This window comes from Melozone crissalis, unplaced genomic scaffold (genome assembly GCF_028551555.1).
Source record: "Melozone crissalis strain CALT ecotype California unplaced genomic scaffold, PUWL_Pcris_2 ptg000023l_1, whole genome shotgun sequence".
Lineage (NCBI taxonomy): Eukaryota > Metazoa > Chordata > Aves > Passeriformes > Passerellidae > Melozone > Melozone crissalis.
Genome location: NW_026535801.1, coordinates 18,932,196 through 18,944,804, shown reverse-complemented (window position 1 = coordinate 18,944,804; position 12,609 = coordinate 18,932,196). Strand labels below are relative to the sequence as shown.

At 37.6% G+C, this 12,609-nt stretch overlaps 1 protein-coding gene across 7 annotated transcripts in view; it reads left to right on the top strand.

The window, feature by feature from the left end:
• The window catches only part of OSBPL6 (oxysterol binding protein like 6), a 91,192-nt gene that overhangs the window by 65,793 nt on the left and 12,790 nt on the right, over positions 1 to 12,609 (top strand). For 3 of the 7 annotated variants that reach the window (XM_054278066.1, XM_054278065.1, XM_054278067.1), the window contains exons 11-17: positions 719 to 793; positions 5,004 to 5,169; positions 6,134 to 6,264; positions 8,278 to 8,385; positions 10,705 to 10,842; positions 11,711 to 11,798; positions 11,997 to 12,250. In XM_054278066.1, coding sequence (XP_054134041.1) covers positions 719 to 793; positions 5,004 to 5,169; positions 6,134 to 6,264; positions 8,278 to 8,385; positions 10,705 to 10,842; positions 11,711 to 11,798; positions 11,997 to 12,250 — 960 coding nt within the window. The remainder of the gene's footprint in view (positions 1 to 718; positions 794 to 5,003; positions 5,170 to 6,133; positions 6,265 to 8,277; positions 8,386 to 10,704; positions 10,843 to 11,710; positions 11,799 to 11,996; positions 12,251 to 12,609) is intronic. The other 4 variants (XM_054278071.1, XM_054278068.1, XM_054278070.1 and 1 more) reach the window with 3 other exon arrangements.

Here is a 12,609-nt window from a genome sequence, read left to right as displayed (position 1 = left end):
CATGCAGAAAAGGAAGCAGTTGTTGAAATACTTAGTTTTTATTTGTGCTCCTTTATCTGAGTTTTTGCCTTGGTTTGGAAGTCAAGGCTTCAATAATGTATGGGAAAAACAGGTGGAACTTTAAAAGTAATTTATGGAGAAAAGGATTCAATAGGCTGAAGGATGGATGTGGAAATGCCAGAGCTATGTACAGGAATGTTTACTTAAGAAAACTCACTAGATAACATAACACACTGAAAAATTTTACCATTCAGCCACATGCATCTTCAGTGACCACAGTTTATGCACTTCCACTATTGCAAAGGGATCTCTTTCAGAATTCATCTTCTAAATGGTCAAGCGGCTCCAAAAGGAGTTTGATTTTTGTTTTATTTTCTGGCATGCTGTAGCATCCTTTTTGTTCTCTTATTCCATAATTGCCTTATAACTCTGAATGGCAATGCTAGTTGATTTTTTTTTTGTAGCCTTAGTGAGTGCACTGCAGTCCAACTCATCTGGAGATAATTTTAGTGAAGTATCCAGCTTTTTATGTCTCTGGCATGCACAGCTGAAAACACGTGATATGTCCTCAACATGTTTAGGCCATAAGAGTTAACAAAATGGAAACCCACTTAAAGACTCTCCCTCTCCCTTTTCTGATCACCTTTCATCTTCCTGTGTCCCATCACCCCTTCCCTTCTCTCTTTCTACTTCCTTCTTTTCTTGCATTCACTGTCAGGAAGGGCCGGCACCGAAGGGCCAGTTCAGCACAACACGACGCCGGCAGAGACTGGCAGCTGCCGTGGCTACAACAGTGAGTGGATTTAAAAATCAAGGGATAGCTCTAAGGATGGGAAGCTGTGTAACTTGACTGTGTAATAAGCTTATGAAAATGTTCCTTGCACTTTTTCGAGGTGTCCATGCTACCCTCTTTCAGCTGAGTTTCTTAGAAGGGGTCAGGCCCAACACAAATGTGTTCCATAAACGTGGGTCTGAGCTCGTTTACATGGCACATGTCCCTCCTCCTTTATGTAAGTGCAAATGACAGACTCAGGCCCTGCACGCAATAAGTCTTTGACAGACTATACAAAATGGGGAAAAAGAAAATCAAATTCTGTTAAAAGATGTTGTGACAGTTTTAGCAAGACAAAAGAGCTAAGGAGATTTGATGCAAATATCCTTGAAATTATAAAATTTCCTGATATTTTTATAAGTAGTATAAGGTTAGCCTTTCTTTTTGAGGCACTTTCTGTTTATGTTCCATAATCCCAAAAAGTCATATTACTACCTCAGTGTCTGTATATAGTTTTGCTAATTCTCTAAGTCTTTGTCAGAAAATAGGGAGCTATGAAATCAGCACCAGGTCTGGGAGTTAGTTGTGAGAAGTCCTGTTTGTGAAATTGAATTGCCATCAAGAGGATGTCTTCAGCTGCTGCTTTATCAAGAAAATACTCATTAGGAAGGCCCAATATAGACATTTGTACTAATCCATCAACAGATAAGTACAACAGCTAGATAGGGAGGACTGTTCAGCCAAAGACTGAAGTGAGCTTTAAATGCAAACTCTTTATCTAGCCCGAGCAGTGAATGTCTTCACCAGGCTGAAGTATTCCAACTGTTCCAGGCAGAAGCTAAAATCGCCTAGATTTGACATAGTTTCTGCTTAAGCATAGCTATCTTGAGCTTCTGCTACCTGAACCACAAATTCAGTTATTGCTATGCTCTTTTAAAACATATGAGACATATCAGTGTTTATCCAGCTTCAAAATTAACTCATCTAAATTTATTCCTCTGTAATCAGTTGGTGCTGAATGCGTGCTCTGTAATTGATTGCTGTTTTGACTGTGTTGTTCTGCCTGCCTAGATAAGTCTGCCTGATTCCCAGTTTACAGGGCTGAGCAGTGTTGGTGGGAGGCTCTGACCAGAAGGCTCAGCAGCGTTAAACAGCCTTGGCAAGGGCTGTACTCCTTACCCAGGGAGTGCTTCAGTAGACAAATGCAGCTGGACTGGGGTTGGAAGGCACTCGGAGAGCAGGGAATGGCTGAGTTGTTACCTGCAGCCCGAGTGAGGACCTGTTGAGGGAGGTTTTGGAGGAGCTGGAAGAAAATGCAAGAGGAAGGAGAGCTAGAGGCACCAAAATGACTCTGAGGCTGTTGCAGTGTTCCTGGCCATGGCCTGTTCTTCCTGGCTAATGCACAAAATGGTTGTTTCTCCCAGACAGTGAAGCTGTGTGCATAGACTGAGGGATGCAGGATTATATCAGCTAAATGCACAGCAGGAAGAGGTTTTCCTTACAACCCACTCGGCCAGGAACAGTCTGTTCCTAACTGAGCCTGTAATTCCGAGGAAGGTGATGGATGAGTGGGTGCAACGCCCCTGGTGTAAAGCAGGAAGTTGGGACAAGGTTCATCTGAGGTTATGTCTAGAAGTGTCTCTATGGAGAAAACTGGAGAGATGGATCAAGAAGCTAAATATTTTTTCAAAAACCTTCAAGACAACAACAAGAAAAAACAACCAAAAAGCGAATGGGTAGTAAAGTCAGGATCAAGTCACCATTAATACAGAGAGAAAGCACAGCCATGTAAGGAGAAAAGGGGAAGAGAATTACATTGGCAGTGCTTCCTGGACTGTTGCCTATTCAAGAGAATGAAAATGGCTGTTTAATGTGGTTTTATTTTCATCTGTTATGGAAAGTAGCTTGGAAACGTTTCTAAAAAATGCTTACAAGGAGAGTTCATGTCAATCAGCAGTTCAGTATTTTTGGTTCTTGAATTTAAAGCAGTCAGCAAGGCTACCTGTCTCTGCCATGTGAATGTGTATTTCTTGCAAGTAGTGTGACATATTTGTAGAAGATGTAAATTCCATTTCTAGGGCATAATTGAAAATAGTAATTTTTCAATAAACATCATTGCAGAAACCATTCTTTTCAGCCTGGCCAGCTGAGGTTTGAGGTAGAAATGGTGGATCTAAAGCAGATCTCTTCAGCTTGGTTGATCAGTGACTAAAGAGCACGCTGCATGTGTGGGGCAGCCTGCCTGTAGCTCTGCCAGTCCCTGTGGGTCTGGGGAACCTCCCCCATCACCACAGGCTGGTGGGGGCTGGGGAGACTCTCCCTCAAGCTCTGGCATGACAGCTGGTGTCAGCTACTTTCCTGCCTTCTGGATGGTCTGGAGGGTTGGGTGTGTTCTCCATAAACGCAGGTACAGTGTAGATGCCTACTCTGCCCTCCTGGAGCAGTTGAAGCTTTGTGATGCTCCCAGTCAAAGTTCTGGAAACATGCTCTCCCATTTAGGGAAAGGAAAATTTTTGGGAAAAAAATTTGAAATTAACCTACATTTAGCCACAGTAGTCCATTTACCTAATGTTGCTGGGCTCTTGAGACAGGTGTTCTGGTAATTGTGAAGAAGATAAAGGGTTACATATATACATATATCTAGTATGAATAGAAGGAATTTATTTTACATCTTCTGTTAACAAATTCTTCTTGACATGAGGATAAAATGAGGTCTAGTAAAAAAATATGTACTTTGTTGATATAGCTGGAAATCAAAATACATGAGAGCAGGAATAAAGCTTATATTAGATAGGTGCCATAGGGTTATTATTTAATGTACTATATGTACCTGGAAACTGAGAAAGAACAGAGTGGAAAACATATTTCACAGAGTAACTCATGAGTGGAATGATTAATAGATCCAACAAGATTTTGAGGGTTTCATTGAAGAATCAGAACCTAAACCTAAACTGTGTACTGATGTCAGTTTTTACAGGAAGGGATTGATAAAACTGTTTCCTGATCTAATCAAATAACAAAGTACCAAGTTCAACCACTGCTGACAGTGGTTCTAGAACTCATCTGTTGATACTAATTCTTAGTAATATGACTTTTTAAGTTATCTTCTGCTCTTTATCATGCCTTGGAAGAGACATTTTATATTTTTGCCCCATTTTTCATATTTGAATAATTACATTGGGCTGCAGTGTGAAATTCTTGCTTTACGCATTGGATCAATCTAATGAAATTAATTCGATTTAATGTACTAACCAGTGCTTGATACATTAAACAGTGGTTAATAACAAAATGTAGTTCTGCATGTCTTTCTGTTGCTTTACAGTTGAAAATTGTGTTTTTGGCCTGATTTTCACATGAATGCATGTAAATGGTAACATTTAAGTAAAATACAAAATACTCTTGCACACGCATCACTTACATAGCAGTGGTAGCCATACAGTGCATATGTAGCATAGAGATAACTGCTCAGTACACGATACATGTATATACAACTTAGAAAGTCTTGCATGTACTTTTTTTTTTTATTACTGTACCTGAAAAGTAAAGGAGAAAGTGAAGTGGAAAGATGATAAACTAAATTCTTTGCTCCATCTTACTAAGCTATATCTCTCTGCATTTATTTATGGTCCATGTATTTTAAATGCAAATCAGGCGGAGTTTTGATTTTATTTTGTTGTCATTGTTTATTTGTTTAGTTAAAAAAAATAGAAAGACTGTATGCTTCTTCCCTCTTCATAATTGCCAGTACAGTGAGTTTCAACTGAAAATTTACAGGTACTTTTGAAAAACTTCAGTGGTATATCTGATAATATTATATCCTATTTCTGGATCTGTGGAGGAACTTACATACTTCGAATGTTGGTATTGCAACAACAGACTCATCTACAATTACTCTCAAATGTCCATATATAAAGGACATGTCTCATGGCTCAGTTTTCCAGTAATCTTCTAAGCATTAGGAAATCATCCATTTTTTATAAACGTTAGAATTTAAATTCATTAGCTGTTAGCTGTGTGTTTAGGCCTTCTTTTTTCTATCTCAGTGAAGAAATTAAAGAGAAATCTGCATCAGCTGTGCTGAGATTTAGGAGAGTGAGAAGTTACAAGTTCACTCTTGCCGTATTCACATTGTGAACTAAGTATTTTCAGAAAAAAAATGTTGTTTTGCTTCAAAAGAGTCAAAAGTTTGTTTACAGCTTATACAACAATTCTTCTCTGTTTCTCGCTGTAGGTCCCTTTCAGTGCTACGATGTCACCTGTTCGATTGCATTCATCCAACCCCAACCTCTGTGCAGACATTGAGTTTCAGGCTCCCCCGAGCCATGTGGCAGACCCTCTGGAGTGCTCTACTGAGTACATGAAGCTTCAAGAAGAATTCTGCTTGATGGCACAAAAAGGTAGCTGGAGATGCCAAGCCTTCCCTGTAGTGTGCTTCTCTGTTGTGTTTCGTTATTGCCCCTCACTTAGTTGTGGTCACGGCTTCCATTTGCATTGGATGATGCTGTGTAAGAGTTTTTAGCTGTTCAGGTGGCTTACACAAAGGCAATTTATATTAACCTTCTTATATTTTCCATGCATGTCATAAATGTAGAGAGGGGTAAACTCTGAAATTGTTTTCCAAGTCTTCTGAACTGCTTTCTCCATTCTCTAAATAAGTGACTGAATTTGCAAACATTTTTTTTTCTTCAACAAAATGTATTATTTCTTCCCAAAGATGATTCAGAATGTAACTTCTGCACATAATCCCGTGAAATCATTTTTGTGCAATGTTTTCTATGTCAATGGAATCAATGGGAAAAGAGCTTATTACAGGGATGTTCTTTTGAATTGTAATTTTATTGCCTGTAAGTGAATGGTCCTACAAACTAAAAAATACCATTTTAAGAAGGTTTTCTTATCAGTTTGCTGTTATATAACAAGCATAGAAAAAAATGTGAGACTGACATCTTAAAAAATTCTAAACCTGTTTAAAGACCAAGCAATCCTCTTTATTAGTACAATATTATGTCTAGCAGAACTAATGTTTCTGTTACTCTGAAAAGTACAAATAAAAACCAGAAAGAAAATAAGACACATTGGACACAGTTTTTCCAAATGTGCACCTTTCCATATGTTCAGCACCAAGAATATGCTCAGATGAGATATGTGTGAGCATACAGTACGCACATTGCAATCGCAAGCTGTAAGTGTTTGTACTTAATTTGGCATGGATTACTTGAAGTTCAGGCCCTTGTTTCAAATGTACATTACTGTGTGATGGAAGTCTCACGCTGTCTTTATTGCTGAAATATTGTAAGAGATGTCAATGTGATTTCTGTAGCCAAGAAAACACCTGTTTTATTTTTTTTTCTTTTTGCTTAGTGCATTCTCTTTTGAAGTCCGCGTTTAACAGCATAGCTATAGAGAAGGAGAAGCTTAAACAGATTGTTTCAGAGCAGGATCTTACAGGCCACAATGCTCAAATAGCTCACCTCAGACAGTCCCTCTCTCAGGTATGTTCTTGATTTGATCTCAAGCACATCTATCTTGCCCAGTGCACTATTTCTTTTGTATTTTGGCCATTTCCTTTCACCTCAAAGGAGCCAAGAAAAAGCCAAGTTCTCAGCCAGAACTATGGCATACTCTGTTATGATTTAAATCTAACCTCACTGCATGTGAGGTGAAGGATATCATTTGTGTAAGGACGTATCTGTTACGGTTTTCCAAAGTAAAGAAAAAGGATTTTTATATAAATGCTAAATGTCTTTCTTGAAGCTGTTCCAGCACAGCCAAGGAAATAGTGATGTTTTTGTAATTAAGTTTTAAATTTTGACTGTATATTGTCAAGTTTGTTTTATATGTCCGTGTCTCTAAATGCAAAAGGAATCCTGGGTTGCAATATAATCATGGTAATTTGGATTTCCAGATACAGACTTTTTAACTCTCCAGCATTTCTCCCACTTAAGCTAAAGGAAAAAATATAATTTGCTTTAGTGGGGGAGAAGAAATTAGCAAAAATAAGTCCTCAGGTTGCAAAATAAATAAAGTTTTGGAAAATAACAATTTTTCAAAATTCATTGTCAAGGAAGCATAAAAGCATTTGCTGGATTGGTGTGGAGGACTGCATCTGCAAGAAGTATGAGCAGATGTTTAAAGACAAACCTTTCTATAGATAGGTATCATGTTATGCAGATTGATTTCTGTGCATTGTGATTAAATAGGGTTAGGAGCAAGAGATAAGGGTAGCTATTTCTGGTTATTGACACAAATTCATCTAAGAAATGTGGATATTCATTAGCAACTTGCATGAAATAGGGAATCATGTTTTCTTCTTAGTCCTTCCAAGGTTAGTTTGAAAGTCACTGTCACACATTAGTTCACAGCCTCATGAAAATAGGCTGTGAACTAATGTGGAAAATAGACTGTGACTGGGTTTGTGCAGTCTCGAGACCAGGGCTGAGCTGTTGAAGAAGCTACTGTCAGGCTGCTGTTAATCATTACCTTCCCTCTCTGAGGGATGGCCACTAGGAACATGCTCAGACCATTTCAGAGCAAAGCAAAATTGGGTAATTTAAACCGTTCAAGGACAGTTTAAGCTTACCTGTTTTCCTTTGATCTTTCTTTGCTTTAGTACATTCATGCAATCTATTCCTCAATCTGCAGTAGGGGGAGACAGAAGAAGGTTCTTACTCCATTTTAATTATCCTTTTCTACTGAAACAAAATGTCTCTCTGTTCTGCTTTTCTGTAAGCCTCAGTGTTGGGGCTATATTAAAGTTAAGTCAGCCATGTTCTAGATATGTAGCATATTATACTTCTGGATTTCAGAATCTCACCCACTAGTCTTTCCAACCAACAGACAATACATATTTGTGCACCCAAATTTATAATCTAGGTTGGACTTTAAAATAGGAGAAAAATCAGCAGATAGCAGACACCAGTTGAATTCTGTTGGTATTTGTGATACTGTAGTGGATCATTAGTTTGAAATAAGTACAAGGGTAAACCTGTAAAACTGATCTAGCAATTATGTTGGTTTTACGGGAAAGGAAGCAATTTCTGTTTGCAGCCTCTGAGTGCTGATAACCTTGACTCAGAAGAGGCTGTGTAGTTGTAAACCCACAGTTGCCTCTTTGGGCATTTTGTGGGTAGCTCCCATGTATTGTTCTGCAGTTTCACTCTTTGTTGCTGCGTTCACTCCCCATTTCCATAATGTGCATAACCCACCAGTACACCTGCCAAAGAGCTCCTCTGAAGAACTGAGGTGGAATGCCAGTGTTACATTGTGGGAGAACATCTGTCCCCCCCCCCTCCTGAAAAACAGTGAAGGCAAAGTAACCAAAGATGAAATCATGTTGGAGAGGATCTCAAAATAGGTATCTCCCTATAAATGAAGGAAAGGAGGTTCTGTGATTTTTTTAGGAAATTGCTGGAAAGAAAGTTTTTTTCTTCTTCTTTTGTTTTTTTCTTTTTTTTTTAAATGCTTAAATTTTAATTTTAAATGAAATGTGCAATTTTTATTTTAAGGCTCTCAACCAGAATGCTGAACTAAGGAGTCGCTTGAACAGAATACATTCAGAATCTGTTATTTGTGATCAGGTTGTCAGTGTAAATATTATCCCTAGTCCTGATGAGGTAAGACTTTGGCCTTTAATGGATTTAGAGTACAAACAAACCTTGCTAATTCTCACTAAATAGCTGAAACACACCTGAAAAATTAATGAATTTTTCACATTGGCGAATGTTCAATCATAGAAAAAGTCAGGCTGTATTTCCTTAACTACAATAAAACTTCAGTCTTTTGTTTTCCGTACGTCAGACATGAAAGATCTCAGCTTGGTCTCTTTAGAGGAACAGAGCAGGACTCCAGTTTTGGAATATTAATTGTTGGCTGTGGGAATTAGTGAGGTTTTACTGTATTTGAATGTATCACACAGTAGCTAACCAATTCTGTACCTTAGTTTCTTGCCAAATCAACAGAACAATTAATTAAATAATTACCTGATTTTGCAAGTGTCTAAAGGGCCTCATGTTTAGAATCTTTAGTGGTACTATTAGAATCAGAAGGTTTAGTCCATGAACCAAGCACTGCACTAATATTTTTGCAACATCTAGTTTTTCTTGTTTTGCTTTCCTTAGTCAACAGATTAACAAACATTTGTATAAATAACAGTGAGAGCTTCCCTTGTGACAAATCTGAATTTGTGGACTGTAATATATTACAATTAGTATGGTCACTTTGGCAACCATTCTGCTTGCATTTTACAAAAATGTTTTTGATTTTTCATTTCCACTATTTTTTCCTATGCACATGCCATTTCAATTAACATAGTCTTGTCTCATAGTTATTTCTTCCAACAAGCAAGAAAGGTAAAATTGTTTATTTGCTTTCTGAAAATGTCTAAACAATTTTTCCAAGAATCCAGCATGTTGGAGGCTAGCAACAGAACATAGAAGTGAAGTGGTGCCACAGCACACCAATCTACAGTGAAGTTCTGGGCAATGACCTCTTCTGTTCTGTATTTTTGTTGGTTAGCTGTTCCTTTTTCACTTGTTCATCATTGTCTTGGTAGAAGTGAGCCTGACTGAAGAAGTTTTTCAGTTTCCAGATCTCTCATTCACTTATCTTGCTTGTTTTATATATATCTCTATAATCTTGCAGTAGTTAATGCCTGTGTGAGGGTCTTTTTCAGGTAGGAGCATATGTATTTTTCCAAGTCCCCCTAGTTTATGTGAAACCTCAAAATTTTGGTCACTTCCTATAATGATTACAGTAAAATGAGACTCTGTTTTCATTATGAGTCATCAAGCATTACAATCCATCTACAATCTTATAAATCCTAATGAAAAAGAATGGGGTTTGACCTCTTGGCTTGTTTATGCTTTTTTGGGATGTTTTGTTAGTGCTTTTTGAGGTAACTGTATGGAATAATTCTGCAGAATTAAGATGTCAACAAAACTGCATGCAGGAATTCTGGAATAAGATTAACTGGGATTGTGTTGCAATCTGGAGAGTTAAATGTGTTTAAAAGGGCTTCAGTAGTTTCATCTGTATTATCTCCCAGGGAAAACATGCTGTATGAATTAAGGGATTAAGTCCAAGACCTGTTTCCCTCCACAGCAAGAGATCCTGTGGTAAAATGGTACAGGGAGAGCATCTTAATCTTTTTCTTAATGTGATAGCCTGCAGGGTAACATTGAAATCTGGTGTCCCACCCACCCACTCTAGCAGGCAGAGGGTATATTTCACTGTTTAAGCCTGCTGCGCTACTGACATCAACATAGCATAATTTTGAATCCTTTTTGACTCTGGTGTTACATTTCTTTATAATAAACCATAGAGAGTTCATTTCTTTTAGTAGTAGTGGGTCAGTGTTAATGGCATAATGCAAATGAGATTAGGAGTATAAAAATAGAATAAAAGCCCATAAAAATACATGTTATAGCTATCCTCCTAAATATTCAAACATTTCAAATATTGTTACTAAACTGGTTTACAAGATCATTTATTTGGAAAGTAACTTATAACTCCCAGACCTTATAAATCTTTATAATTAAATTTTAGTTGTATCAAAGCTAGCTTCAGTGATGTTATTTGTTATTACTAGAGGTAATTTAATCTGAACTTAATGGCTGAATTTGTCTGACACAATCCAGCTATTGTCCACAAAATCAATTCTCTGCATAGAGATCTGCAATTTCATGCTGCTAAAATTTGGCAGTAGATGCTGGGCAGGCCTCAAATGAAGATATGTATCTCACTGTTCAAAATGCACTTTACTTTGCCATCCTCAGACTCATCCGTTAGGTACACACAAAGTCCTACTAAAATGCTGTCTTTACTCTCTGTGCTTGTATTTGGTGTATAAATCTTACTCAGGTGATTTACCCCTTTTACATGTGTTTCTTTAATATGAGAAATAATGCTTTTACTTTTCTGTGCTTTATTTACAGACAGGTGAACAAATTCATGTCAGTTTGCCACTGTCTCAGCAAGTTTCTAATGAAAGCAGGCTCTCTATGTCTGAATCTGTTTCAGAGTTCTTTGATGCACAGGAGGTGCTTCTATCTGCCAGCTCGTCAGAAAACGAGGTAGGCTGTGACAGCGTGTGGCAGCTGTGCTGCTGGACACAGTTAGGTAATGCTACCACTAGTGATTTTTTTTTTTATTTTTAGTAATGCTAGTTAGAATAAAATGTGTAAAGTGTAGATAAACAAACTCCTGCACCACATAAAGTGGTGCAGGAGTTCCCTGAAGTGTAAAAGTGAGTTGGAACTTCGTTATGTCAGTAACTTAGGTTTAGCACATGTCCTTTCTAGGCTATGGCAGTTCCACTGAAGGATGACAGACAGTTACAGCTGGCTGTGCAGTCAATTAAATTTAGATTTTCAAATATTCTTTATAAAAACAATCTTCTACTACATATGTATATAAAATTATGCTCTGTAATGAGAGAAATAGACAAAAAAGTAATATTTCTTGAAAAAACAGTTTTGTAAAAAAAAATGAAAATATTCTTAATGCTGATGAGATTCTTGTTTTGCAAAATGATAGATCAATATTTACATAATTTGTTTGCTGAAACGTAAGTCACGTTTTATTGTTTGGTTCTTTATAAACAGCACAAATCTGACTATCTCTTCTCACCTCCCATGCCTAGTGCATTATGTTATCAATTTCTTCTCATCCTTGATCTTACTTGAAGCCACCTTTTGCAGATGTCATGTCTGTATTTGGATAATAAGGAATTCAGAAATGTGAGGACAACGTAGCATTTTTCTTGACCCTTTTAGTGCATTGACACTATGGACAGATTGAAACATTCAGTTCACTTAGCTAATAGTTTTAATTGGATAAAGATTTTTTTTTAATATTTGTGTTTCAGTTAATTATTTTTGTCTCTTTTGTCAGTATATTTTATATGTATTTGAGTTAATGGATATTTTATTTATGTTTTAGGCTTCTGATGACGAATCTTATATCAGTGATGTGAGTGACAATATATCTGAGGACAACACCAGTGTTGCAGACAACATTTCTCGGCAAAGTATACTGTGTTTCAAACTTTAAGAAATTACCTTGGTTATATTCATGTACCAGAATTACTGCATGTCAAAACAAGTCCAACTCAGCTGAAAACAATGAAGTTGGGCTTGCTTGTTCTGGCAGTTATTTGGTTGAATGGAGAACTCTGTTATTCTTAGTCTGGTATTTTCTTATGACAATATTTTTCTTCCCTTCCCAGTTCTTAATGGTGAGCTGACAGGAGGTGCGTTCAGAAATGGACGGAGGACTTGTCTCCCAGCTCCCAGCCCTGACACCAGTAACATCAATCTGTGGAATATTTTGAGAAATAACATTGGCAAAGATCTTTCCAAAGTATCCATGCCAGTTGAGCTAAATGAACCTCTGAATACCTTGCAACACCTTTGTGAAGAGCTGGAATACAGTGAACTCTTGGACAAGGCTGCTGAAACAGATGATCCTTATGAGCGCATGGTAATGCATTTAGTGTAGCACTTCTGACTCTGTTAGAAAGGGAGCTGTTCAGTGGGGTCTATGCAGGGTCCTGTCTTTCTCCTCCTGGTCACAGACAACAGGCCTCCCTGCTGGATCACAAAAGTGTTGTGAACAAGTACAGGTGGTAGGTTTGATCTGAGCAAGGCTGTGGGATGTTTTTTTACCTCAAACCAAGTCCTGCAGTTGTAACTCATTTATTTACAATTGATCTCATGCTCTATGACTGTAGATACGTGCATTGGCAGTTTCTAATTCTGCAGCAACCTTTCCTGGCTTTCAGTGGTCAAATCCAGCACCCTTCAAGAGTTAGTCAAGTCTGTGGCTGCATTATGATCAAT